This window comes from Miscanthus floridulus, chromosome 16 (assembly GCF_019320115.1).
Source record: "Miscanthus floridulus cultivar M001 chromosome 16, ASM1932011v1, whole genome shotgun sequence".
Taxonomy (NCBI): Eukaryota; Viridiplantae; Streptophyta; class Magnoliopsida; order Poales; family Poaceae; genus Miscanthus; species Miscanthus floridulus.
The window spans coordinates 24,711,267-24,738,118 of NC_089595.1; the positions used below are offsets into that span (position 1 = coordinate 24,711,267).

General features: G+C 46.8%; 3 protein-coding genes and 1 pseudogene across 8 annotated transcripts; 3 read left to right on the plus strand and 1 right to left on the minus strand.

Moving 5' to 3' along the window:
* The first annotated feature begins 470 nt into the window (after positions 1–470).
* On the plus strand, positions 471–3,767 carry LOC136510435 (probable LRR receptor-like serine/threonine-protein kinase At3g47570). The gene is made up of 2 exons (XM_066504878.1): positions 471–3,365; positions 3,487–3,767. Exons 1-2 carry the CDS (start codon positions 1,058–1,060, stop codon positions 3,765–3,767), a joined length of 2,589 nt encoding a protein of 862 aa, XP_066360975.1. The 5' UTR covers positions 471–1,057.
* Positions 3,768–3,791: 24 nt separating this feature from the next.
* LOC136513620 (uncharacterized) lies at positions 3,792–10,355 on the minus strand. 2 transcript variants are annotated; one of them, XR_010773397.1, is made up of 5 exons: positions 10,052–10,355; positions 9,815–9,919; positions 6,725–6,851; positions 5,181–5,610; positions 3,792–5,021 (listed from the first exon to the last, which is right to left on the minus strand). XR_010773397.1 is itself a non-coding variant. In XM_066507593.1 (4 exons), exons 1-4 carry the CDS (start codon positions 10,262–10,264, stop codon positions 5,393–5,395), a joined length of 663 nt encoding a protein of 220 aa, XP_066363690.1. In that variant the 5' UTR covers positions 10,265–10,355; the 3' UTR covers positions 5,040–5,392. The 2 variants fall into 2 exon arrangements, 1 of the variants encoding a protein (XP_066363690.1); XM_066507593.1 differs by lacking the exon at positions 3,792–5,021 and having other exon boundaries at positions 5,040–5,610.
* Positions 10,356–10,373: 18 nt separating this feature from the next.
* Positions 10,374–12,736, plus strand: LOC136513621 (uncharacterized; annotated as a pseudogene).
* A 1,891-nt stretch (positions 12,737–14,627) lies between these two features.
* On the plus strand, positions 14,628–25,950 carry LOC136510110 (phosphoglycerate mutase-like protein AT74H). 5 transcript variants are annotated; one of them, XM_066504674.1, is made up of 5 exons: positions 14,646–14,770; positions 15,786–15,899; positions 23,143–23,316; positions 24,340–25,135; positions 25,254–25,950. In XM_066504674.1, the coding sequence occupies exons 4-5, from the start codon at positions 24,535–24,537 to the stop codon at positions 25,694–25,696; spliced, it is 1,044 nt and encodes a 347-aa protein (XP_066360771.1). In that variant the 5' UTR covers positions 14,646–14,770; positions 15,786–15,899; positions 23,143–23,316; positions 24,340–24,534; the 3' UTR covers positions 25,697–25,950. The 5 variants fall into 5 exon arrangements, with proteins under 5 accessions (XP_066360772.1, XP_066360771.1, XP_066360770.1 ...); XM_066504676.1 differs by lacking the exon at positions 15,786–15,899 and adding an exon at positions 21,847–21,934 and having other exon boundaries at positions 14,688–14,770; XM_066504673.1 differs by lacking the exon at positions 23,143–23,316.
* The last annotated feature ends 902 nt before the right edge of the window (positions 25,951–26,852 follow it).

Sequence of the window (26,852 nt, forward strand, 5' to 3'; positions counted from 1 at the left end):
CAGCCTAAACATTAATCACGCGGAGCACTAAATAGCATGTGGTGTAATGGTCAGCATGGTCCTTAGCGGCGACCGATCGGGCCCTATGAGCCATGAGGTGCCGTTGTTGCCGGCCTTTAAGGGCGTGTTTGGGACTGCTCCGCTCCACGTTTTTTAGCTCTGCTCCATGTTTTTTAGCCAAACGATTTTAGCTCCACGCACTCTGCTCCAGAAAAAAGGGTGGAGTTGTGAGAGCACCTAAAGAGGTACTCCACAAACTCCAGTTTTTTGTGGAGTTGCTCCACGGTGGAGTTTGTGGAGCAGAGTTTGTGGAGCAGTCCCAAACACCCCCTAAATCACACGAAAGTGACAGCCCAAAACAAAAAATCTTCCTTGTCCTCTGTTTCTTGAAGTGATCTTGATTTGCCATGTTCGGCAGAACTTATTGCTGCTGCGGCTGATTTGTAGGGCTGATTTCTTATAAGAAAAAAAATAATGTTTCCATGGCTAAAAAATAGGGCTGATTCTGACTGATAAGCTTAAGCGAACAGGGCGATAGAACCAACGGTGTATCTTACTCATCTATATCCATGGTTTCAGGATGAAGCCTTGCAGCTCATGCTAGCAAGTAGGAACCATGGCGGCAACTCTGCACTCTATGCTCACCCTTGTGCTGCTGGTGCTCCTCACAGTCTGGCCGGCTGGTTCCTCGTCGCTTGTTGGAAAGCATGGCGACCGTGAAGCACTGTTGGCATTCAAAGAAGCACTGTTGGCATTCAAAGATCATGGAACGGCAGCAGCTCCGACTTCTGCCGTTGGCTCGGCGTGACATGCAGCCGCCGGCATCCGGGCAGGGTGGTTTCTCTGAGGCTGAGCTACTGCAACCTAGGAAGCACCATCTCTCCTGTCATCAGCAACCTCACCTTCCTTCGGACGCTCGATATCCTTGGCAACATGCTGTCAGGGGACATACCGCACACCATCAATCGGCTACACCGTCTGCGCTCTCTCCAATTGGGCAACAGCTCTCTTGCCGGTGAGATTCCTGCAGGCCTAGCCAACTGTTCCAACCTTAGCGATGAACCAGATTCGTGGGGGAATTCCTAGTGGTCTAGGGTCGCTATCTCAGCTGCAAATCCTCTATGTTGGCCAGAATAATCTCGTAGGACGTATACCTCCATCACTCGGTAACGTCTCTCTACTGGAAGGAATATCACTCTTTCAGAACACGCTGGAAGGAACCATCCCAGAGGGTCTTTCCCGTTTGAGATATCTCCAATTCATCCAAGCTGGGAGGAACAACCTCACGGGCACAATTCCACCTCTCTTCTTTAACATATCGTCCCTCCAGTATTTCGGTTTCAGCTCAAATAATCTGCATGGCAGATTGCCACCAGATGCAGGCTGGCACCTGCCTGACCTTGAAGTGCTTCTTTTGGGTGGCGCTACGAACAAGAACAGCTTCTCCGGAACACTCCCTGCGTCCCTCTCAAATGCCACCAAACTACAGCAGCTGGTCGTTGCCAACAACCACTTCGGAGGAAGGGTGCCTCCTGAGATAGGGACGCTCTGCCCGGTGCTTGTTGAGATGGGGAACAACATGCTGAAAGCTGAGGATGATGCGGGCTGGGAGTTCCTCAGATATTTCACCAACTGCACCCGTCTAGAGGTTCTGGATGTTAGTAATAACACCCTGGGAGGAGTGCTTCCAAGTTTTGTAGCCAATTTCACAGGTCCAATACAGCTGCTACTCATGTCAATGAATGGGATGTGTGGGGTAATCCCTCCAGGTATCGGAAACCTCATCAGCCTTGAGGACCTAGAATTCGCTGGAAATAATCTGCATGGTGTTATACCTGAGGACATTGGAAGACTTCAAAACATGAATTTTTTCACGCTGGAGGCGAATCTCCTATCAGGAGGTATACCACCCTCCTTTGGCAACCTCACAGAACTGCTCACCCTTATATTATCAAACAATGAGCTCAACGGTTCCATTCCTGAGAACCTTGGGAGCTTGCACAGGTTAACATCCATGACATTATCCTTCAACAGGCTTACCGGTGCTATCCCTGAAGTAATATTCAGCCTCTCATCACTCACTGATGCATTGTTGCTTTCTCATAACTACCTTTCTGGTGTTCTTCCCCCACAAATTGGTAGCCTCAAGCGTGCAACAACATTGGATCTGTCAAGAAACAACTTATCTGGTGAAGTACCAGGAGCACTTGGAGACTGTGCAAGTTTAGTGTACTTATCTCTAGATGACAATTACTTCACTGGGAGCATCCCTCCATCAATTGGTAATTTGAAGGGCTTGAGCACGCTGAATTTCACAAGGAATGGTCTGTCTGGTAGCATCCCTCAAGAGTTGAGCAAGATTTATGGGCTGCAAAAGCTTTACCTAGCTCACAACAACCTGTCTGGAGCCATTCCACAACTTCTCCAGAACTCAAGCGCTCTTGTAGAGCTGGATCTCTCCTATAACCATCTAGATGGTGAGGTGCCATCACATGGGGTGTTCGCTAACATAACTAGGTTTTCTGTAATTGGAAATGATGGGCTTTGTGATGGTGTTGTAGAGCTGAAATTGCCACCATGTGAGGTCAAGCCACACAGCAGCCACAGAAAACGGTTGCAGCTCAAGATTTTTCTCCCCACCGCCGGCATCGCTATATGTTCATCTCTTCTATTTCTTGTGCTCTTTCTATTCAAAGGGAGAAGAGGATTGGACAGGATCAATGCTACACAAAACTGTTTGTTGGACAAGTACCCTAGAGTTTCATACCTCCAACTTTTTGAAGCTACAGATGGTTTTGCCCCTACTAATCTGATAGAAGCCGGAAAATATGGATCTGTGTATAAAGGAAACTTGTCTCTTACAGTTGCTAGGGATTCTGTAGTGGCTGTCAAAGTGTTCACTCCTCAGCAATCTGGTTCTTCCAGAAGTTCTCTGGCTGAATGCGAGGCTCTGCGACAAGTGAAACATAGGAATTTGATCAATATTATCACCTGTTGCTCCAGTATGGACTCTAGAGGGAATGACTTCCAAGCTCTAGTGTTCGACTTCATGCCCAGGTACAGCTTGGACAGGTGGCTGCTTCCAAGAAGCAATGAGCAGACACACAAGTTAAGCCTTACCCAACTGTTGAACATTGCGATTGATGTAGCAGATGCACTAGACTATCTTCACAACAGTAGTTGTCCAACAGTGGTCCACTGTGATTTGAACCCTAGCAACATCCTCCTTGGTAGTGACTGGACTGCTTATGTTGCTGACTTTGGGCTTGCAAAGCTCATTGGTGAATCCATGGACCGATCAAATTTGAATATTGGGACTGAAAGCACTATTGGCATAAGAGGAACCATTGGATATGTTGCTCCAGGTACCTCCACTGTTCATTATTCACATTTCTTACGATCAATCATACTGCCTTAATTTAGTGCCCCTGCTGTATTGCCTTCTTATGATATTGTCAATTTGTCATAATATTTCCATTGTCGCAGAATATGGAGCAGGTGGTCAGGCATCAGTTGCTGGTGATGCCTACAGCTTTGGGGTTACTCTGCTTGAGATGTTCACAGGGAAGGCACCAACTGATGGTATGTTCATAGATGGCTTGACCCTGCAGTTGCTTGCTGAGGCAGGATTACCTGACAAGATATCAGAAATCATTGACCCAGAACTATTGCATGATGAAGTGCATGACGATGGTTCGGGGATACTCAGGGGGTGTTTGGTTGAGCTGTGGCTGTGGGAAAAAGCTGCTGTGGGCTGTGAGCTGTGAGAAAGCTGCTGTGGGCTGTGAGCTGTAGAAAAGCTGAAAGTTGTTTGGTTAAACAAGTATAAAATATATCATCTATCTTTATCTCTCTTGAAACAACTATGAAAGAGCTTTTTATTCCATCAATTTCGAAAAGCAGAAAGCCAAAAGCCAAAAGCAGGGTCAAACCAGCTTTCAAAAATAAACTACGAAAAAGCAGCTGCTTCTGAAAAAGCAGCATCCAAAAGCAGCCCCTTTGGTTGAGCTTTTGGCTTTTGGGGCCAAAAGCCAAAGCCAAAAGCTCAACCAAACACCCCCTCAGTTGCTTAGCTTCTGTAGTAGGAGTTGGAATTTCATGTTTGAAGGACAACCCGTCAAACAGAATGAACATGAAAGATGCTGCTGCTGAGCTGCACAGAATCAAGGAGTATTTGCAGAAATCCCTTAGGACTTAAATGGGTATAAAGCATTGTCTGTAATTCTTCCAACATGGAGCACTTCAGTTGTAACATCTAAACTCCAATGCATGCAACTTCACCATTGAGGTGGCTCTTTTGAAAGATTGCTTGGCGTTCAGTTGACCTTGTGCAAATATCTGTGTCGCCACATCAATGGAACAAGGATAGAGCACTGGCAAGTTTACCTACTAGTTTGTAAGCTTTTATTATGCATGCACAATCTTCATGGTTCCTGAAGGTTCAGTTATTGTAAGATGTCCAAATAACTTCCAAGATATATGCTTCTGAAAAGTATATGCCACCTCCTTTTCCACTCCAATTGTTTTTTTTTTCTTTTTCATTTTGCATGGGGGTCAACTTCTCTGTCAACAAAAGACATCCCAATTATGTGCTGTTATACTGCAAGTTTGTGTCAATGGACAACGGGACTCCATTCAACAACAGAGTTGGATACCCCCCAAAGCAGAATGTATAGACAGCCAATAGGGTGCTTTATTAATTCATCCTTGGAAGGGGAAACTTGAAACTCCAAAAGGATAGACAGCCAATAGGGTGCTTTATTAATTCATTCTTTGTAGCAGAATTGTATAGACAGCCACGGCATTCTCCCTGTTGCTGTTCCTGCCATTGACTCAGTGGCGAGGATGCTAGCACCGAAGAGTGAACCCGTGGCCTGGGGTGCTCCATGATCTTGAAGGATCAAAAATCAGATCTCGTAGGATGGCAACAAACAATAAATAAGCTTCATAATAGAAGATCAAATACAAGTTCCCCAAAGATAATGTTGAAAAATCATCCTTGAAGTAAACCATCCAACTTCCTGCAAAATGAGGAAGTCAGATGCCAAGAATCAACCACCTACATGGTACATTACAACAGAGGAATTCTGATAACATGTAACACATTTTTTCAAGTGCAACACATTGTTTATTTGTTTAGAACATAAAACACAAACAATCTGAGCAAACAAGTGCTTTACCTGTACCCTTGGTTTCAAGGTACACTATTAACCATCCCCCATGGCTTCACAAAAAGGTCAGTGCACCTTCTCCATGCCAAGCTAGCAAAAAACAAAAAGTGTTCTACTTCTTTCCCTTGGAAAGAGATTCCTGTCATGCATTGTAGTATTGCAAATTCGTGCCATCAACACCAAAGCTGTGACTTGATTCAACAACAGAGATGTAATATTGTCTAGTCTGTAAACATCAAATCTAGGCCATTTGATTCCTGAGGATTGCTGCCTCCATTTTCCTCAAGTATATCACATGCATTTTCTTTTCGCATTTTCCGCTCTTCAATCACTGCTTCAATTGAGTCTGTGCAGTAAAGGCCCCTTGAGTGCCCCTGTGGTCTATCAGCCACAATGAATTTGTTGCCCTCTCGGCCTCGTTCAGGAAAGCCAACCCAGACTGCAGAAAGCCATGCAAAACAAATTAGGTGACTGTAACATGTCGATGCAACCTAGGATACTGACAACTTTATGCGCAAATGGCTGTCAGAACTTTATCAAGTTCAACTTCAGAAATTAAAATGTGAATAAGTGTAGTTATGATTAGATGTATCGTTTAATGACATATGATGCTTCTATAAACCAAGAAAATGAAAATCTGATGAGATAAAACCAGTGGACAACCAACAGTACCCAGGTTTATGATACGGTGTGCTTTCATTGAACCAATAAGAGTGCATGATCGGGTTTACAAGAAATTCTTCATGGCTAGTGGTAAGTATATTGATTTGTTTCATCATCTTAGAAGAACACCTAATAACAAAGGTAACAAACTTGGCATACTGGGCAAGTATAAACTAAGAAGGATCATGCAAGCTTTTATGCATAATTTATGTCCATGGCCCACACTGTGGATGATCATACAAAAACCAAAAGCTGCTAAAGAACTTATATAATGTAAAATCTGAAACAAATTCTAGCAAACAGCTAGGAATTTGTAAGACCTGGACTTCAGGCTACAGCTGTAATATTCAATCAATCATACTGCCCCCGCCAAACAAGCTTTACATATATGCAAATCAGTTAGTATTGTGAACATTCAGACATCACCAAATGAGACAGAATAATGGATCAGGTTTTCCTCTGGATGCACCTATATGCAGATTAAAGTAGAGATTCCACAGTGCTTGATAACATACGCATATAAATCTTTTTTTATGTACAAAAAATTCAACTCTAACTTTTTCAGGGTAATATATATACTCCAATAGAAGGTTTGGTATATAAGGCCATAGTGTATAAAAGATATATAAATAACCCAAGTTACTGCCTACTATAGAGAGAGATGTATATATGCCCACAAATAAATGCCCAACATGGTTGGCAGAGAGCAAATGTGACTTTTTAAGAGTGGGAATATGTAAATTTAGAGCTCTGCAGCTCCACAAAACAGTTAATTTCAAAAGAAGAACTTTATATGACTATTTGCAGCTTCACAAAATCCAATTTCAATTAAATTGTTATACATTACCAAAAATATGTGGTGATGGCTGGAGCAGGATGGAATCTCTTACCCCCAAAGTGGTGGAGAACAATTGAAGCTGCAACTGTAACATTGAGAGATGCAGTTCCACCACCATACTGAGGAATGTAAACAAAGAAGTCACAGATATCACACTCTTTTTGTGAGAGTCCTGTGCCCTATAAGATGAAACAAACAGAACTGGCAGGATTTAAATCAAACAAAGGGAGATTGTAAGCTATGCTTGCGTATTAATAGTAACCTCAGATACAAAATTTTGTTTAATCTAGTAACTGGGGAATTATAGTGACCAACTGAGCAATAAAACATCTTAATGTAAAATAATGGAGTATTCTTGTACAAATAATGGTTAGCTTGAAATACATCATTGAGCTTATATCTTCTGTTTGCAAGTATATTCAAGTAATCTGTACAAGTCATGGGATTCTTTTATGAACTCATCTGCCCTGAGACTTGGGATTGGCTTCTCCTTCTTTTACCTTTTTACAATTTCTGGTGACAGAGCAAAGGTTCTGGTGATAGATTACATTTCCACAAGACTTGTTCAAGATATTGTTAAGGAAAAAGTCCATTTTTGGCCCTCCAACTATGGTTGCAGTTTCTTTCTAGCCCTCTAACTCCAAAACCAGACACGCGCAGTCCCTTAACTCTCAAAACCAGTTAAAATTGGCCCTCGCGCCCATTCGACCGCGGTTTCCGCACAGTAAACCCGCCACGACCCCGCCTGTCAGGCCTTTCCCTCTCACCGCCAGGTTGGGACCACCTGTCATCCCCCTCCCTCTCTTCACGGCGGCGCTTGGCGTGTGAGCAGTGGCGGAGCCAGGAATTATACTTAGGGGGGGGGGCAGCCAAAAGAGCCATGTAAAAACTAAGTGCAATTCAACTCGTTAGGTTCCTTGTGATAACCGTCGGAATTAATTCATTGACTTGAATGGGTGCTCGTAATTTCTTATATGTATCCTAGGATCTAAGGCGCTATTTTTTCAGTGGTAAGTGACATGCCCGTTAACAGCAAGACGTCTAGGGTGACTTTGTAAATCTTGAGTACCGACTCAGTCTTTTTCATTGCGATAATTTTATTATCTAGTTATGTTTTGTATGATTATATTATCTAGAAGATATTAATAGGTATATATGACAAGAATTTTATATAATCTCCCTCTTAATATAAATAAAAAATATTAAGTCATACTACTAATTTTTTTTGTTGTGAAATATTTGGGGGGGGGGGGGGGGGGGGCATGGCCCCTGCCAGTCCCCCCTTGGCTCCGCCACTACGTGTGAGAGAGCGAGAGCGGAGCGGGGAAACAGAGCAGGGGCGGCACGGCGGAGCAAGGCGAGGGCGCGGCGGACGGCATCTTCCGTCCTTCCCTGTTGTCCGCGCGCGGCAGCAGGGGAGAAAAGGGTAGGGCAGAGCTGGGGGAGAAAGGGAGAGCAGAGGCGCGGTGGAGCAGGGCGCGGCGACGGCGGCAGAGCAGAGAGCAGAGGAGAGGAGGAGGAAGAAGAGGGAGCAGAGGAGGCGCGGGACTCCGGCGAGCGGATGGACAGCGGCGACCTCGGCACAGTAAGTCAGTGGGCGAGCTGTCGGCCGCGGCGTTCTTCATGTGCTCAAGATGGACGGTGGCCACGCGGTGTCAACGCGGTGTTGACGCGGCGCACGCGAAGGCGACGCGGCTCTGGGCGCGGACGCGGCATCGCGGTGCGGGCAAATGGCTAGCTGTCCACGTCGGTGGTTGCCCTGCCCGTGAGCAGCACGGCTCGCGCGACGCTCGTGTTGAGAGCCGGCGAGCTGTGCTTGGCCTCAGCGTCCCCGAGGCTGGCCTCTTCTCGGCCAGAGGGAGCCCGGAGCAGGCTGGCCACGGGCACACGTGACGCGACGCGGCCGCTGAGCTCTCCCCAATCCCGCCCATGGCGCCGCCGCTTGCGCCGCTGCCGGAAGCTCTGGCGACCCCCGTCTCCGGGCACTGCCGAGGCAGGCCACGGGCGCCCTTGCGCCACTCCCCGGCGCACGCACCCGCACGCGCGAGCGCGCAGCCGTACAGGGTGGGAGGTTGGGGAAAGGCCTGACAGGCGGGGCCCGCGAAGAGAGGGAGGGGATGACAGGCTGTCCGTCCGCTCGTCGGAGTCCCGCGCCTCCGCCGCCTCCTCTGCTCCCTCTTCTTCCTCCTCTCCTCTGCTCTCTGCTCTGCCGCCGTCGCTACGCCCTGCTCCACCGCACCTCTGCTCTCCCTTTCTCCCCCAGCTCTACCCTGCCCTTTTCTCCCCTGCTGCTGCGCGCGGACAACAGGGAAGGACGGAAGATGTCGTCCGCCGCGCCCTCGCCTTGCTCCGCCGTGCCGCAGCAAGCACCGCTGCCGCCCCTGGTCTGTTTCCCCGCTCCGCTCTCGCTCTCTCACACGCCAAGCGCCGCCGTGAAGAGAGGGAGGGGGGTGACAGGTGGTCCCAACCTGGCGATGAGAGGGAAAGGCCTGACAGGTAGGGTCGTGGCGGGTTTACCGTGCGGAAACCGCGGTCGAATGGGCGCGAGGGCCAATTTTAACTGGTTTTGAGAGTTAAGGGACTGCGCGTGTCTGGTTTTGAAGTTAGAGGGCTAGAAAGAAACTGCAGCCATAGTTGGAGGGCCAAAAATGGACTTTTTCCTATTGTTAATTAGGATTTCAACACATCTCCATATTCCAGAATCAAGAAAGTAGGATAGCATCTTGCAACGGCCCCTTAATAGAATTTACATTACAAAACTCAAATAGCATCTCTAGCTAACATCTTAATTGTATCCTAGGAGTTCTACAATTAATGCCCTTTTGTAAGTGAGATGCATTTTTCTCCAGAATTACACTTTGGTCAAGCTAATCAATTATTGAATACTATGCTGACTTCAATAGATACCTGACTGAAACATCAAAAGGAATGCTAATTGTAAGGCATTTGGTGTTTACACACAATTTAAAAGTGCCCAATGCAAATATGTGAGTGACATGGCAGTGAATTTAGCAACTGAATTGCGCTAATTTCCATCTCAGTCCGCGAAACCAAGGTATATCCACAATTTCCCCATTCAAATTGCATACCAACCAACCTAACTTCGCCGGCTGTACTGAATGACAAGGAGAAACCCACCAACCTCATTGCCGAAGAGGAACGCTGTGCTCCGACGGAACGGGTGCGCGGTCACCGGCTTCGCGTCTTCGGTGATCTCCACGCCGCAGATGTCACACCCTCTCTCGTCCTGCAACAAAACGCGGCCCAAACACATAGCATTCATACTCAGCAAAAGCAAACGGAGGACAGGACAGGGGACTAGGGTTTAGGGGTTTGGTGAGGCCAGGGGCCTGCTCGAGGACAGGGCGGGCTAGCTTGCCTTGAGGTAAGCGCGGGCGAGGGCGAGGGAGGCGAAGTGGCGGAAGCGGAGGTGCGAGGTGGCGCCGTGGCTGCCGAAGGCGCTGACGTCGCGGCGGCCGACGACGACCACCTCCGAGACGCCGAACGCCGTCGCGCTCCGCGCCAGCGTCCCCACGTTGTGCCGCTTCGCCACGTTGTGGACCACCACCACGCTCTCCACCGCCGCCGCCATGCCCGACGCGCCTGCTCGATTCGCCGCCGCCGCCGCGTCTGGCTCGGGTTACGCTCGGCAAATGGAAAGAGTTCCCGTGCACCGTCTCACTGATGAGTGGGCCCGGAGCTTAGAACTAATCCAACCGCGCACCGTGCACGTTGCGGATCGGTTTGCCACGCAGCGGGCCCCACCTGTCATCGTGCTCGTATCGTGCGCTCCAACCCGGAGTCCTGAGAGCCGAGATCGACTCGTACGTCGACGTCGTACTGGAGGAGACAACCGGAATCCAGAGAGTCGGATCCGATCGGAGGCATCGCTCTGCACATACAAGAAGAGAAGGGATCTCCTTGATCCGCAATTCCGCATCGATCCGAAGGTTTGGCGGCAGGCAAGATGTTGGAGGAGCTGCTCATCTTCACGCGCGGCGGCCTGATCCGCGGCGGCGGCGGCAAGGGCTCGCCGGTCGACGCGCTCATCCGCAACTGCCTCCTCGAGGAGCGGTCCGCCGGCGACGGGCCCGGCTTCTCACAGGACGGCAAGCGCGCGCTCAAGTGGGCGTTCCACAACGGGCTCGGCCTCGTCTTCGTGGAGGTGTACCGGCGCGTGCTCCGCCTCCTCTACGTCGACGACCTCCTCGCGGCCGTCCGCGCCGAGTTCACGCGGGTCTACCATCCCAAGCGCACCTCCTACGACGGCTTCGGCGACGTGTTCCGGCAGCTCCACCTCGAGGCCCATGCACGAGCCGAGGAGATGAGCAGGCCTAATAAGCAGAAGCCCGTTGATGCTGCACCGCCCCGTCGTCCGCGGCCACAACCTGTCGTCCACAATGCTCCTGGTGATTCTGAATCTGACGGCAATGGTGATGGTGATGGTGATGGGAGCAAGCAGGATGATGCCTCCGATGGCGTCTCCGGGGAGGAGAAGGAAGATGGCCAGGCCTTTGATCTGAGTTTCTCTTCGAATCTTCGAACAACGTTCACCCACAGTAACAAGAACGGGTCTGGCTAGTCAACAATCGTGTGTTTTACATAGTTCAACACGTGAATTTTTTTTTTGCATTATAGAATTAAGATCCAACAGCCTCCATTTTTCTTCTATCTCTAGCCTTCAGCCTCCATAGATCACAGATCACAATTTTTTTCTATGGAAGGAAAAAATCACAAATTCGCTGCTGCCGGCGGCGTGGGGAGGCGCGCCAGGGCGAGCTCGCTGGTCACCGTCGCCGGCACCGGTGGTCACCGGTGAGAAAGAGAGATAAAAAAATCCATGTGTTTTTTTATACTAAAATACATGTGTGTTGTATAGCATTTCTAAACCAGAATAACACTAACACCAACAAGCCGACCAATAAAGATGTTAATAAGAGGAAAACCCCTGGGGATTGGAACAACAATGGGCATTCAGACAAGAAGCTGTATTTCTCAAACCTTGCCGATGAGAGCAAGCGGACGGATAATGCGCGAGTTAATCAGGGACAGAGCAAGATCGATCTTGCTGAAACGGTTGAAGATGACCCAAGAACCAAAGGATGGTTCTCCTCAGTTTTCCAGAGCATTGCAGGTGGCAACAGCGTAATCAAAAGGCCCGATCTGCAACCCACGCTCAAGGCTCTCAAGGACAGGCTCATGACCAAGAACGTGGCGGAGGAGATCGCCGAGAAGCTCTGCGAGTCCGTCGCGGCAAGCCTCGAGGGCAAGAAGCAGGGGTCTTTCACGAGCACAGCATCCACCGTCCAGGCCGCCATGGAGGCGGCTCTGGTGCGCATCCTGACCCCAAGCCGGTCCATCGACGTACTGAGAGACGTGCACGCGGCCAAGGGCAGCGGGAGGCCGTACGTCATCGTCTTCGTCGGGGTGAACGGCGTCGGCAAATCCACCAACCTCGCCAAGGTCGCCTACTGGCTCCTCCAGCACGACCTCACCGTCACACTCGCGGCGTGCGACACCTTCCGGTCCGGCGCCGTCGAGCAGCTGCGCACCCACGCGCGCAGGCTCCAGATACCCGTCTTCGAGTAGAGGGGTACCAGAGAGACCCGGCGGTCGTGGCGAAGCAGGCCATAGAGGAAGCGGCGCGGAGCAGGTCAGACGTCGTCCTTGTCGACACCGCTGGGCGTATGCAGGACAACGAGCCGCTCATGAGGGCGCTCTCCAAGCTCATCGCCGTCAACAGCCCGGACCTGGTCCTGTTCGTCGGAGAGGCGTTGGTTGGGAACAACGCCGTCGATCAGCTCACCCAGTTCAACCAGAAACTCGTGGACCTGTCGCCTGTTCCTGCAGAGAGGAGGTTGATCGATGGCATCCTGCTCAGCAAGTTTGACACTGTTGACGACTAAGGTTGGTGCGGCGCTCTCCATGGTTTACGTGTCTGGAGCTCCGGTCATGTTCGTTGGCTGCGGTCAGTCTTACACTGACCTCAAGAAGCTGAATGCCAAGTCCATTGTTAACACCCTCCTTAAGTGAACGCTAATACTACTGTACTCTGCCTGTTTGCCAATCCTCCTTGTTATAATCTGTTCTTTAAGTTGGACGTGTTATATGTTTGTTACACATTATTATACAAAGTGCCATGGATAAAACTTGCCGTATGTGCACTTATATATGATAGAAAAGAACAAAAATTCTTGGCGTATGTGCCCTTATATATGATAGAAAAGAACAAAAATTATTGGATTTGTAGGGTTGAAAATTGACGGTTTGTTAAGGGCACTTTTTAGTTTTTTTTTCCATTTGTTTCCGAAGTTTCTGTCACCCCCTAGGCCGTAGAGTCCTCAGTAGCTAGCAAATAGAATCCAGTATTCCAATGCAAATCAGCATGTGCTGTAAAGGTTTATATACAATGAAAGAGAGATTTTATGGGATAAATAATGACAATACTTTGAAGCGTGGAGTGCTATAAAGCACCATCACTAGTTGAGGTGCTTGATGATTTTCGTATAAGGTGTAATCAACAAAAAAAAATCATGTGTTGTCCTCGAGCCCACAGTCATTCTTATCTCTCTCTACATGGTCCACTGGTGCAATCAACAAAAGTGATTTTAAAGTTTTGTCATCTCTCACTCTCAACCTTCATGAAATTATGGCTAATCGCGCATCTATCCAGGCAAACCTCTCCGTGAGGCTTCGAGTGTCAAGGCAGACAGACATTGTAATCGAACATAACTTTCCTATCGGGTTGTCTTGGCCTACTAGAGGTCATCTCCACTCTCCATCCCGAGGGCGCGTGAGCCACCTAGTAGCCCCCGAGCCCCTGTCCGATTAGTAGAAGTCGAATAAGGTGTTGGTTGCTGATAATGGTACCTACGATACAAAGTATTCATCATCAAGTACCATCCCAAAATAAAAATTTGGGAGTGATAGCGTCCCACTAGCGATAACCCAATAGGGTAGCACTAGCAATAACCCAACAGGGTAGGGGAGCTCGGTGCCTCTCACTCCTAGTCTTGGTCTGTGAACGTTGGGGATGACGTTGTGGCTAAGAGCAATAACATGGATGCAAGGGTGGACGAGAAGGTAGTATTGTCACTACGTAGCACTAAAGTGGGTGAGACATGGAGGAGCTCAGTCGATAAAACTCTCAAGTTGCAACGCGAGATATGGAGGAGCCCAGTCGATAAATTCTCCATTGGTGGCAACGGAGATTGATTGTTGGATAAATAAAGCAAAGAAGAGGAAGGATGCTTGGATCCTAGGACTAAAAAGATAGTTCTAGGTTTTGGATGCTTAAATAGAAAGACTAAACATAGATTAATAAAAACTAAGACAAACTAATTGATGGTTATAAATCTCAGTCTCATAATAAATAAGTTTCCGAGATTCTAAATTTCTCAAACAAAAGATAATGGCCCTGTTCGTTTCGATGAAATTTGGCTCATGCTGATGCTTACGCTGATTTGTTGTGAGAGAAAATTATTATTCATTAGCTAAAAAAACAAATCACACACTCATATTCCAGAGATACAAAAAAAAAAATCCACGGTCGAACTACCAGAATGTTTAGAAATACTAAAGTAGTAAAACAGAACGGGGCCAATATTTTACAAACCCCTTCAATGCTAGAGATCGAGCATGGATCCCACGGGCCACGGCCACGTCGCACACAGTAGCAGGGCCGCAGCGACTTCTTTTTGTTGACAAATTTACAAGTTTGTCTCGGCGGAAATATCGATTTAGCGGAAGTTAGAAAGGTGATTGCTCTGTTCGCTTCGCTAATAAGTTATTGCTGAAAGTATTATTGGCTAATTTATTGTAAGAGAAAAATACTGTTTATTGACTAAAAAAATTAGCGTTATAAGGCAGGCGAAGAGAGCGATAAAAATAAATGGAATCCTTCGTTGGGCCTCTACGCGTGCATCTCACGTGATTGGCGGCCTGATCTTCTCCTACACCACCACCTACCACAGATCTAGAAGCACACAGAGATAAGCTAAAATTAGATTCAAAATCTCTGCCCCTCTTCCTGCCATTCTGGGTCCTCAGAAACCGACGCGTCTCCTCCCGTGACAGCGACGGAGACAACGGCGACGAGGTAAGCGCGCTATTCCCCTCGAGATGGACTTTCCTTATTCTTAGTTGCTTTGCAAGCTTCGGCTGCTCGTCTTAATCCGCGCCGATTCGCTCTGCCTGGCGCTAGGTTGATTGATTAGTTTCGCTGGACATCAAATAGCTGGTGGGGGAATTGGGATCAGGGGAGCGAATTCAGCTGGGACGCGTTATTTGTCTTGATGTTTCCCTCGATCGATTGAAGCGTATTGGGTCCGATCGGGTTTACGGCGCGAAACGGGGGCTTCATTGGACCCCTGGCATTCAGAAAATTGGCGTTCCTCGAGCAATCCGGTTGCGAGCATGCTGAGAAGCACTTCGTGCTTCGTGGAGGGCTTCGCCTCGCTTCCCAGGTGCATAGATTGGGGAAATATTGAACTGCAGGTAGCGCTGTGACGTACGAGCTCATAGAATTTGGGTTCCAGGGGGTGTTGCGGATTATCAGCCAAAGTACCATCATAGTGTGGGGATTAATGACGTGGTTGATGGAAGCAGGCGAGGATTAATAAGGCACCGTACGCGGGATAGACATATTAGCTTGCTGAATTGGTGGGAGCTAAAAGATGCAGTAGTGACCAAAGCCTGAGGATGTTTAGAATACATCCTGTCCTTTGTCATACAGCGAAGCTCAACTGATCAGGTTGTTTCCCCCTTCTGTATAGCAACATGTCATTTATCGCCCCCACACGTGGCAAGTGATGACTATGTTTAAATAAATATGATTTTAGAATAACGAATCATGAATCAATTCCCTAAACAAATGGTGTCCCTTAAAAGATGGCCTCTCTAGACAAGCTTCAAAATCTGAATTCCTTGTGTGCATTATTTCAATATGGCTATTTGCAAAGACTCACTGGTTGTGAAATTCTTGTAATAACCATCGCGAATGTAAAGGACTTAGTGACTTACACAGCAATACCAAATTTTCTTATAACATGTTTCTGAAAAGACCGTTGATACTACTATTAGGGTTTGCTACTAACTTCACTTTTCTGGTGTAGATATTTTCAGTTTTCATCATTTCAACCTAAGGCTTTAAGCAAGTAAAGCATGCTTATGCTTCCAACCTTAGGGCAGAATATATTAATCATCTTGGAATAAAGAACACCTTCTTGGTAAGCACTAACTCCTGCCTTTAGTCACTGCCGTTTTGCCAAAGTACAATTGATCCCCCCCCTCCCATTTTATTTGAATTTTTATGATTAGAGCTGTTGCTTCTCCTATGAGTCCTTGCTTGTTGGTGTCATGAAATATTACATAATGTCATGACAAGCAAGCTAACTGCATTAAAACGATTGTATTCTATCCATGACACACCAAACATGTTCCTGTTAGATTTATCATGCAGAAGCTAAATCTGAAACTCCTAAGTTAGACAACTATATGTATTAAATATAATTTTGTCTTTCCCTTTTTATTTTATAGGTTGGGCATTTAGAAACTAAAAACTCTGAGTGTCAGTTTAAATTATCTGCCACTTAAAAAATTCTATGTGCACTCTGAATCTGCAAACTCTGACCAAGTAGTCTTATTTAAATTAATCTCTATTGTCTTGAAACTGAATATTAATATCTTCTGAAGTACTTTAGTGATATAATTAAAGTCATAGAGGAATTTCTTAGCTCAACTTACCTTAAAGCGACATTTTAGAATTTACTATGTTGTTCGACTAGCAGCCATCTATTTGTAATGAAAGATAGCTGTTGTACAGTGTATCAATATTGTCATACTATTTATGTTGGAAAACACCCAAGTTATGTTGTTGGCAGAGTCACTGAGATACTAATAACAACTATTAACAGTCTAACACTCTAGAACTTAGTTAGAAATTTCTAGCTAGAAATGTTGTAGCCAGGAAGAACTCGATGGTGCAGTGCTCAAGGGATGACTAGGGGTGCAGGGCTATGGAGGTAACATCACGGTGAGAACAACTAAGGGGATATTTTTAGTCCAGGAAGTATTCCAGCACATGGGATTTAATGGAACTAGACTATAGCTCTGCTGCATTTAATAATCCGTGATGAATTCACATAGAAATATGAATTATTAACACAAAGATTTTGTGACATTGACAGAAAAGTTCAGTACATAACTGAGAAAATCAGCAGATTGCGTTAAAAAAAGAGAAAATCAGCAGAGGAAGAGAGCATTTTGAGTTGATACCTCACCCTGACACCTTGGAAGAACTTTAATTTGTTTCTTTTAGATGTATCATGAGTTCGTGGGGTATATCTGCAGTTGCCTAATAAAGATGATGTTAATATCATTTCGCTTAGTAATTATGGGCTACAAGAGACAGGAAAATGGTGTGCTTTAGACATTTTCCCATTAATATTCTACATATTTTTTCCATTACCATCAGTGGTAATTAATAATATACAGTATTTGAGCACAGAACCAGTTAGACTGTCTTTTCCCCATTTCCCATCACCAGTTTAGTTAATAAGATGCTGCATTTGGGTGCCCAATTAGTCAGACAAAGTGCTCACATGACCCAGAGATCTGTTTTGACTTCTTTTGTTTTTTTGCTATGGTTGCCTCCGGTTGGCCAAGCACTCACAGTTGCCCTTAGCCTTAAAAATTATTGTGATGATATGCATTTTTAGGCACATTATCTCACCAGCCCATCAATATTCTACCGCGTTCTGGACATTGGTTGGGGTTCTACTTGATTTGTGCCCTCTGCAGTAGAATGGCATTTGTTAAAGAAGAACCAGATTCTGTCACTTTATACCATTAAACATGAATGTTCCGTGTTAGGTTTATATGCCCTGATTGTTGAACGGAAAGCTTGCCATGGAATGTCAGGCAACAAAGAGATGAGAACCATTGATGTTCCTTCACTGTTGATAGTTTGTCAAAGTATTCCTTCTTTTGCCAAAGACTAAACCATGCTCTTAGTATGATTCATGCATGAGAATATCTCTCTCTCTAACTCTTTTGAATATATCCATGGAAAGAGTAGTTCTTCAGTGTCGATTGTTGCATGTCATTTAAGGCAGCAGTGTGCCAATATTCAGCTTATCTGTTGATGGTTAGGTAAGATGTTCATCAGTGCGCCCTAACAGTTGGGTGTATTTGTTGGATTCTTTGGTATGAGTGACTCCTGAGTTGTGTGATTTAGGTTGGTGACAGTAGTTTTCTTTTAATGTCTGTCAGGGAAAGGCATAATTAAGCGATGCAGCAGACATTTGAATTGTCCCATTGCATGGTTAGAGGAACGTGTGGTCACCAGATGGACCACTAAATTAGGATTTTTTGTCGTTTTCTTCTTCTTTTTTTTTTCTTTAATATAATATCAATATGTTGTCTCAACATAGCAGGTCCCAAGCCCTGGTAAAGGAGGAGGGTTGTGATAGGCGTGGTGAGCCAACGTTAAATCTAGCTATTCTAATAGAGATGAAACCCGAAAGAAAACCATTGGGGCGTAACCCTTTTAGCGACACGCCATATCGGAACCCGGGTATGGTGTTAAATGAGCAAGGGCCGGGTCGTCACCCCCGTGACGCGCCGTGTCGTGATATGGGCACGGTGTCAAGTGAGTAAGGATCGGGTCGTCGCATCCTTAGTGGCGTGCTACATCGGCGCCCGGGTGTAGTGAAAAATAAGCAAGTGTCTTCACATCTGAGTCGACGGGTGCGAAGGGTAAGGAAGCTAGTCGAACCAACTAGGATCCGTTTAGGTAGTTAGAATGTAGGGTCGCTTACAGGTAAGTTAAGAGAATTAGTTGATACCGCGACTAGGAGGCGTGTAAATATATTATGCGTTCAAGAGACTAAATGGAAGGGTCAGAAGGCGAAGGAGGTGGACAATACATGTTTCAAGCTTTGGTACACAGGGACAGTTGTGAATAGAAATAGAGTAGAAGTTTTAATTGATAAGAGCCTCAAAAATAGTGTGGTGGAAGTGAGAAGGCAAGGAGATAGGATTATCTTAGTCAAGCTTGTCATTGGTGATATGGTTTTGAACATAATTAGGGCATATGCCCCCCAAGTAGGCCTCGACGAGAGTGCTAAGAGACAGTTCTGGGAAGACTTAGATGGCCTGATTAGAGCTGTATCTAGTAGTGAGAAGCTTTTTATAGAAGGAGATCTTAATGTGTATGTAGGTACTACAAGCGCAGGTTTCGAGGCAGTTCATGGAGGTTTTGGGTATGGTAGTAGGAATCAGGAGGGGAAGAAAGTTCTGGACTTCACGGTAGCTTTTGATCTGATGATAGCCAACACTTTCTTTAGAAAGAGAGAATCTCATCTAGTGACCTTCAGTAGCGGACAACACTCTAGCCAGATTGACTTTGTCCTCACAAGAAGAAATGACAAACGATCATGCTTGGGGTGCAAGGTGATACTATAGGAGTGTGTTGTTTCTCAACATAAGCTTTTGGTGGTCGACTTTCATTTTTAGGTGCGTGCCCGTAGGGATAAATAAGCTAAGATTGAAAGAAAGTGATGGAAACTGAAAGGGGAGACGTCAGAGGTATTCAGGGAAAGGGTTATCAAAGAGAGCTCTTGGAAGGAAGAAGAGGACATAAACAACATGTGGGAGAAGATGGCATCCAACATTCGAAAGGTGGCCTCAGAGGTGTGTGGAGTAACCAAAGGAAATGGAGGCGAGGCTAAAGATACTTGGTGGTGGAACGAGGAATTCCAAAGAGCTATTAAGGAGAAGAAAGAGTGCTATAGACGCTTGTACCATGACAGGGGTGTGGACAACATAGAGAAGTACAAGGTGGCAAAGAAGACTACAAAGCGAGCTGTAAGTGTGACAAAGGGTAGAGCGTACGAGGATCTTTACCAACGTTTGAGTACGAAGGAAGGAGAAGGATATTTATAGGACGACTAGAGTTCGTGAGAGAAAGACAAGGGAATTCAACCAAGTTAAGTGCATTAAGGATGAAAGGGAGCATCTCTTGGTGAAGGAGGATGAGATCCGACATCGATGGCAAGAGTATTTTGACAAATTGTTCAATGGTGAGAATACGGACACAACCTTTCAGTTGGATGACTCTTTTGATGACACCAATATGCGCTTTGTGCGGAGAATCCAAGAATCTGAGGTCAGAGAGGCGTTGAAAAGGATGAAAGAAGGTAAGGCGATGGGATTGGATGGTATCTCAATCGAGGTGTGGAGATGCCTTGGGAACATAGCTATAGTATGGCTAACCAAGCTGTTCAACCATATTTTTCGATCGAACAAGATGCCTAATGAGTGGAGGAGAAGTATATTGGTACTGATATACAAGAATAAAGGGGATATTCAAAGTTGTACTAATTACCGGGGAATTAAGTTGATGAGCCATACTATGAAGCTATGTGAGAGAGTTATCGAGTATCACTTGAGAGCAATAACGCGGGTCTCTATGAACCAATTTGGTTTCATGCCCAGAAGGTCAACCATGGAAGCCATTTTCTTAATAAGACAAGTTATGGAGCGGTATAGGGAGAAGAAGAAGGACATACACATGGTTTTATTGACTTGGAGAAGGCTTATGATAAAATACCAAGAAATATTATGTGGTGGGCTTTGGACAAACATAAAGTTCCAACGAAGTACGTCAGGCTCATTAAGGGCATGTACAACAATGTTGTGACTAGAGTTCGAATAAGTGATGGAGACACGGATGACTTCCCGATTAGGATAGGACTACATCAAGGGTCAATTTTGAGCCCTTTTTTGTTTGCCTTAGTGATGGACGAGGTCACAAGGGACATACAAGGGGACATCCCTTGGTGTATGCTTTTCGCGGACGATGTAGTGCTAGTTGATGAAAGCCGGACAGGAGTGAATCAGAAACTAGAGTTATGGCGGGAGACTTTGGAGTCCAAAGGTTTTAGACTTAGTAGAACTATAACTGAGTATATGAGATGTGACTTCGGCACTACTACTTGGGAGGAGGAAGATATTAGTTTGGAAGGTCAAGTAGTGCCTAGGAAGGACACCTTTTGATATTTAGGATCAATGCTACAGAGAGACGGGGATATTGATGAAGATGTTAGCCATAGAATCAAAGCAGGGTGGATGAAGTGGCGGCAAGCATCTGGTGTCCTATGTGACAAAAGGGTACCACAGAAGCTAAAAGACAAGTTTTATAGGACGACGATTAGACCTGCTATGTTGTATGGTGCAGATGTTAGCCTACGAAAGGACGACATGTTCAACAGATAAGTGTCGCGGAAATGTGTATGTCGCGTTGGATTTGCGGTCATACAAGAAAGGATCGAGTTCGGAACAATGATATACGTGATAGATTAGAGGTAGCACCAATTGAAGAAAAGCTTGTCCAACACCGGTTGAGGTGGTTTGGACATGTCCAACGGAGACCTCTAGAGGCATCGGTGCGTAGTGGAATCCTAAACCAGGATAGTAACGTGACGAGAGGCAGAGGAAGACCGAAGTTGACTTGGGTAGAGGCAATAAAAGGAGACTTGAAATGATGGAATATACCCAAATATTTAGCCTTAGATAGGAGTGTTTGGAAGATAGCTATTTACGTGCCTGAACCTTGATTGCTTCTGCTGGGTTTCAACTCTAGCCTACCCCAACTTATTTGGGACTTAAAGGCTTTGTTGTTGTTGTTGTATAATATCAATGCTATTTTTTGATAGTAGATCTCTTTAGAAATCACTTGTCTGCTTCAGAGACCGTTTATGCACCCCCTTCTCCTTTTTTGTTTTGTTTTGGAGGTGGGTAGGTGGGGAGAGGTTTGTGGAGGTCCAGGCTTACTCCAGTGAACTTCCCCCTGTGCAGAATTGCGAATTGTTGCCATCACATTTTGATGAGTTTGCTTCTGAGGGCAGGGGCGGAGCCTCATGCAAGCGAAACTGGGCACACCTCGGTCAGTCATCGGAAATAATTTTCAATGCCCAAACATGCATACCTCATTATTTAGCACCGAAGTCGGCAAAGCTTATTCATCTCATCTCCCAGCTCTCACATTCTCATCCCATCATTTTCTACCGAGAAACTAGGAGGAAAAATCGCCGTTGCATTGCACACAAATTTGTCATTGTTCGCACCTTGTATTGCTCCCTCTATTTACTCTCTTTTTACTCTGGCTGCCAGCCTCTCTGATCTGGACGAGTTGCCGGCGCCTGGAGCCGAAAGAACAGAGTGACATTGCGACCGTCCCCAACCCCCAACCCAAACAAATGTCAGTTCAGTCGCTTCTCACCTCACTTGTGATCGATCTCTCTCTCATTTTTTTTTCGTTTGATGGTTGGTGATCTGTTTAATATTAAAAAACATGGATAAATCGGTTGGACTATCAGACTACACTAAACCTTGCCTTAGTTTAATGGATTGCTGGGGGTGTGAAAGTGACCGAATTTATGGGAAGAAACTGAACTGAGACTGTAGTGCAATCCAAGCTGTACCCATTTATCTTATCCGGATCGGTGCATTGGTGGAGCACCACATTGCCACATGAGATGTTCTTCTTCCTTAGGGGAGAAGACTTGCTCCCAAAAACTTGCCTACCTTTGGGGGCATGTGGTGGAGACCATATATATATATATATATATATATATATATATATATATATATATATATATATATATATATATATATATATATATATATATATATATATATATATATATATATATATATATATATATATATTGGGCTACACGGCTGGACCTGCTGCCCAGGCTCTTTTTGCTTAGAACGTGAAGTGTTGGTTGGGATCACGGATTCAACTGGCATGGGAAGAATGCCCCATAGTTTACAGGGTGAGGTGAAGCCATATCCTGCTATGTTTAACCTTAGACAAACATCTGCATTGGTTAGTGGTTTAACAATCTTACGATGATGTTAATGGTAGCTGACATTAATTTGGCCTTTGAGTTTTAAAGTGGATTCTGTGGTCCTCGGAAGATTAGGCCTACCTGATCGACCTTCACACTAGAGTTGCTTTGCCGAACGCTTGCTTTTGCATGATTCACGTTGCTTCTTCGGGGACACCAACGCTGTCCCCAAAAGACAAAGCTTCAAAGCTATTCCTAGTATCTCGAGGACTGGGGCGGATCCAAAGAGAGGGCTGCCGGGGCTACAACCCTCCTAGTGAGCCTGATTTCTTCATTAAACCACGGTTATTTAGTCTCAAATCACCATTAATCGCTAGCTCTAGCTCTAAATTTTTATTATTTAGCGCCCCTTTATTCCTATTCTGCATCCGCCACTGCTTGAGGAGCTGGACATCATCATAGGGGCACTTGCATGTTTCCGTTTGCACCCTGCATATACATTGCTTCACTCCATGTCCATGATTCTTCCTTTCTATACTAGAGAGAGCAAGCTTTTATTCTGTTAGTTATCGGTGCAAAAGTGGTTTAAGCTGCAAACAATCAACTTTTGCAGGGAATCACATGCACCTGTCCGCCCCAATTGGAGAGCGGCATTATTGTAGGTGAACATAGCATAGTTGGTTGCAACAATTTTGCTCTCTCAGATTTGCAACAATTACCTGAAGGATAGCAACAGCAACACGCAAGTCAGGCTTGGCAAGCACCCTATTCGGAGGTCTAAAAAAATGTGAGTTTTACGGGAGACAATCCGGTTCACTAATGGAAGGGGAAACTGTGCCGTTTGGATTAGATTAGAGTTGTTGCTTGCATCAGCTGTCGTCGCAGGTCTGCATGCTGGCGAGCGTTCATCATGGTATGTTACGATCGGTGTTGGGTGAGACGTGACGTGGGTGTCGGCGCGATGTGTAGCAGTTCTGCCCGAGTCCTCTCTTGTCTGTACGGTGTTAAGATTGGACCTGGGCTGTGTGGGGTAGCTACCCGTCTGGGGCGGCGGTGCGTGGGTGCCGTGTCAGCGCACACGGTTTTGCCCTTCGGTGCCGCCTTTACGATGGGGGTGGCGAATGGCTCACTCAACCCACCGACCCGGGGGCAGGGCAGGAGGTCGGCTGCTTCTCGTGGCCCCTTGCGGGTGCGGCGCACGTGCACCGACTCCTTCACACGGGAGCAAGGACACTTGGATACGCTAGCCACCGTATCAGTCAGGCCACACCCTCTGCAGTCCGCATGAAAGGCCTCGTCCCCCGTGATCACGTGGCAGGCACGGGGAATACTCGTACTCCTTTTTTTAGCGAGCTTTGCTTGGTCGGGTCTGTCTCTGTCACCAGTCCACCACCCTCTGAAAACAAATGAACTATGCGCCTGGGAATGTTAACCTATATGAACTCCTACTAGATCCGTGGTAACAATAATTCAGGTTTAACTTGATCGTGTACTTGATTTGTTAACTTACATTTTGTAGCATCGCTGTTGGTTAATTCATCGACCGGGGTTCATTATGATCTACCTGAGGATTGTAGCTGACCTATTATCCTTTTTTTTCCCCGTGAAATTTGGTTCATGTGTTGCTTGTCTTTACAAAAATCAGATGCCGTACAATATACTAATTTATTTTATCTTATGTCATGTTGAAGGCAGTGATCGATCTCAATTGGAGTTCACAAAACTGGCAGCGATAGTTTTATCCTGATGACTGTGGCAGTAGTGGTGGTAATCATACCATTCCTACTAATCTCCTGATTATTCCTTGCAGTGTAAGGCTTGGCTGCCAGCGAGGCCGAATCCCGCGGCTTGTTTGCGGCAGCCACCTCCTCCTCCATGGCTCCAGCTGGTGATCGGAGCGCCGCTGCCCGGAACCCCACAAAATAAACTGCTTTCGTTGCCCTCACGGCCCCACCCATCACCCAACCACCTCACCGGCTTTATATACCCCCGGTGCCAGCTACCCATGTCACTCGACACGGCATCGCGCCACCACCACCACCCCGTCGCCGCAACAGGCCAAGCAGCAGAAGAAGAAGAAGAAGAAGAAGCACCACCACCGGCGGCGGCGGCACACGACCTCGGCGGAAGCGAGTGCCGGTTCTGCGAGATGACGCGGCAGCACCACCCGCAGTGCGCGCGGCGGCTGCCGAAGCGCATCATCCTGGTGCGGCACGGCGAGAGCCAGGGGAACCTGGACATGTCGGCCTACACCACCACGCCCGACTACCGCATCCCGCTGACGGCGCTGGGCGCGGAGCAGGCGCGCGCCGCGGGGCGCCGCATCCACGACGTGGTGGCGTCGGCGGGAGGCAACTGGAAGGTCTACTTCTACGTGTCCCCCTACGCGCGCACCCGCGCCACGCTGCGCGAGATCGGCCGCGCCTTCCCGCGGGACCGCGTCATCGGCGCCCGCGAGGAATGCCGCGTCCGCGAGCAGGACTTCGGCAACTTCCAGGTCGAGGAGCGCATGCGCGCCGTAAAGGAGACTCGCCAGCGCTTCGGCCGCTTCTTCTTTCGGTTCCCCGAGGGCGAGTCCGCCGCCGACGTCTTCGACCGCGTCGCCAGTATGATGATCCCATCCCTTCCCTTCCGATCCACCGTCTCCTCTGCTCTGCTTCTGCTCTTCTCCTCCACCATTGACGACTCATCAACCAACCCATGGATTGGATGATTGCATTGCAGGCTTCCTGGAGTCGCTGTGGCGGGACATCGACATGGGGAGGCTGGACCAGGACCCCAGCTGCGAGACCAACCTGGTGATCGTCTCCCACGGCCTCACCTCGCGGGTGTTCCTCATGAAGTGGTTCAAGTGGACGGTGGCGCAGTTCGAGCGCCTCAACAACTTCGACAACTGCGAGTTCAGGGTCATGCAGCTGGGCCCCGGCGGTGAGTACTCCCTCCTCGTGCACCACACCAAGGAGGAGCTCCAGCAGTGGGGCATGTCGCCCGAGATGATCGCCGACCAGCAGTGGCGCGCCTCCGCCAACCGCCGCAGCTGGGCCGAGGAGTGCTCCTCCTTCATCGACACCTTCTTCGAGGAGCCCAACGACTCGTCGGAGACCTCCTCCTCGGACGACGAAGAACCAGAGGACAAGGAGAATGGCAAGACCAAGCTGCTGGAGTAACGATAACTATTCATCAATCCACTCGCTTCTTCCTTTCTTTCTCTGCCTCTTTGAAATTTTTTCCATTGGATTGGATGACGTTTTCTGCTGCTAGTAGATTTTATACCATGGGGGTGAAGAGCTTCAGAGCAGTGATGGTGCATCAGCCATTGCTCATCTCTTTCTTCCTCAACAGTCAAGAGTCTGTAACATGTTCATAATAGCTATTAGCTAGAATGTTTTTGGGGGCAAATTCAGAAAATGCTAAAAAGACATACTGCCACTGTATCTGAAGGTGCTAGCTCTAACTTGATTCTGTATGTTCCTAGCTGGAAAACTGACAAAACTCAGTGGTTGGCTGTCTTTGATTAACTAATAAAATAAAGATGGCTCCTTTACCTACAGCTTTCTTTATTTAAGCAAGGTCCTTTCACACATTACAGGGTACGTTGGCATTCTAACAACATTTCAAGTTCCTTTCTGAAAAGAGAGCGTACCGGATACTATATACCTCTGCATCTTGTTGGCTAGCAACATCCATTTTTTCCAGCAAAATTGTTTGGCTATTACTGTCAATGAACAGTACTAGCGGTACACATGCTGGTCATCAGCATACACTTGTCAAGACGCAAACGCAGAGATTCTTTTCCATACAGCTGGCATGGGGCAGCATGTTCCTCCATGATTTTTGTAATCTAGCCAAGCAGTGAACAAGGCTGGATACTCCAAACAAATTTCGTGCTGCGCACTAGAGAGACAGTGCAACGGTTGTCCGAAGCTCTGCTCTCGTGCAACGCACTAGAGAAGCAGTGCAAAGGTTGTCCCAAGGATGAAAGACACATTAAGGCTGTCCTTTGGTTTGCTCGCTGGTCCAGCAACTGATTTGCGTATCTAAGGGCAACCGGAAGAGCCTCGTATCATAATCCCATACCATATCCTTTCATCCCATGCTATATCCTTCTGTATCAATACGAATAGAGATTTTGCATGGATGCGAATAGAGATTTTAGAGAACGGATAGAGATTTTGATCATGGGAATAGAGATTTTGGAGAAAAAGACTCTCCAACAGTTTTTCTAATTATATTTTCAAATAGTGCCATTTTATTTCTATAACATCTCCTCCACAAAGTGTGCATAAGGAGAAGCTGTTGGTATATAGAAATATATAGGGAATG

Bases quoted from the DNA above. Each gene is read 5' to 3' on its own strand.
- LOC136510435 (XM_066504878.1), top strand. From the start codon at position 1,058: ATGAACCAGATTCGTGGGGGAATTCCTAGTGGTCTAGGGTCGCTATCT. The intron at 3,366-3,486 runs GTACCTCCACTG...CCATTGTCGCAG, and splicing joins CATTGGATATGTTGCTCCAG to AATATGGAGCAGGTGGTCAG.
- LOC136513620 (XM_066507593.1), bottom strand. From the start codon at position 10,264: ATGGCGGCGGCGGTGGAGAGCGTGGTGGTGGTCCACAACGTGGCGAAG. The intron at 9,920-10,051 runs GCAAGCTAGCCC...GTTTTGTTGCAG, and splicing joins TCGCCCGCGCTTACCTCAAG to GACGAGAGAGGGTGTGACAT. The intron at 6,852-9,814 runs GTTGGTGGGTTT...TTCATCTTATAG, and splicing joins CGTTCCTCTTCGGCAATGAG to GGCACAGGACTCTCACAAAA.
- LOC136510110 (XM_066504675.1), top strand. From the start codon at position 24,535: ATGTCACTCGACACGGCATCGCGCCACCACCACCACCCCGTCGCCGCA. The intron at 25,136-25,253 runs GTATGATGATCC...ATTGCATTGCAG, and splicing joins CGTCTTCGACCGCGTCGCCA to GCTTCCTGGAGTCGCTGTGG.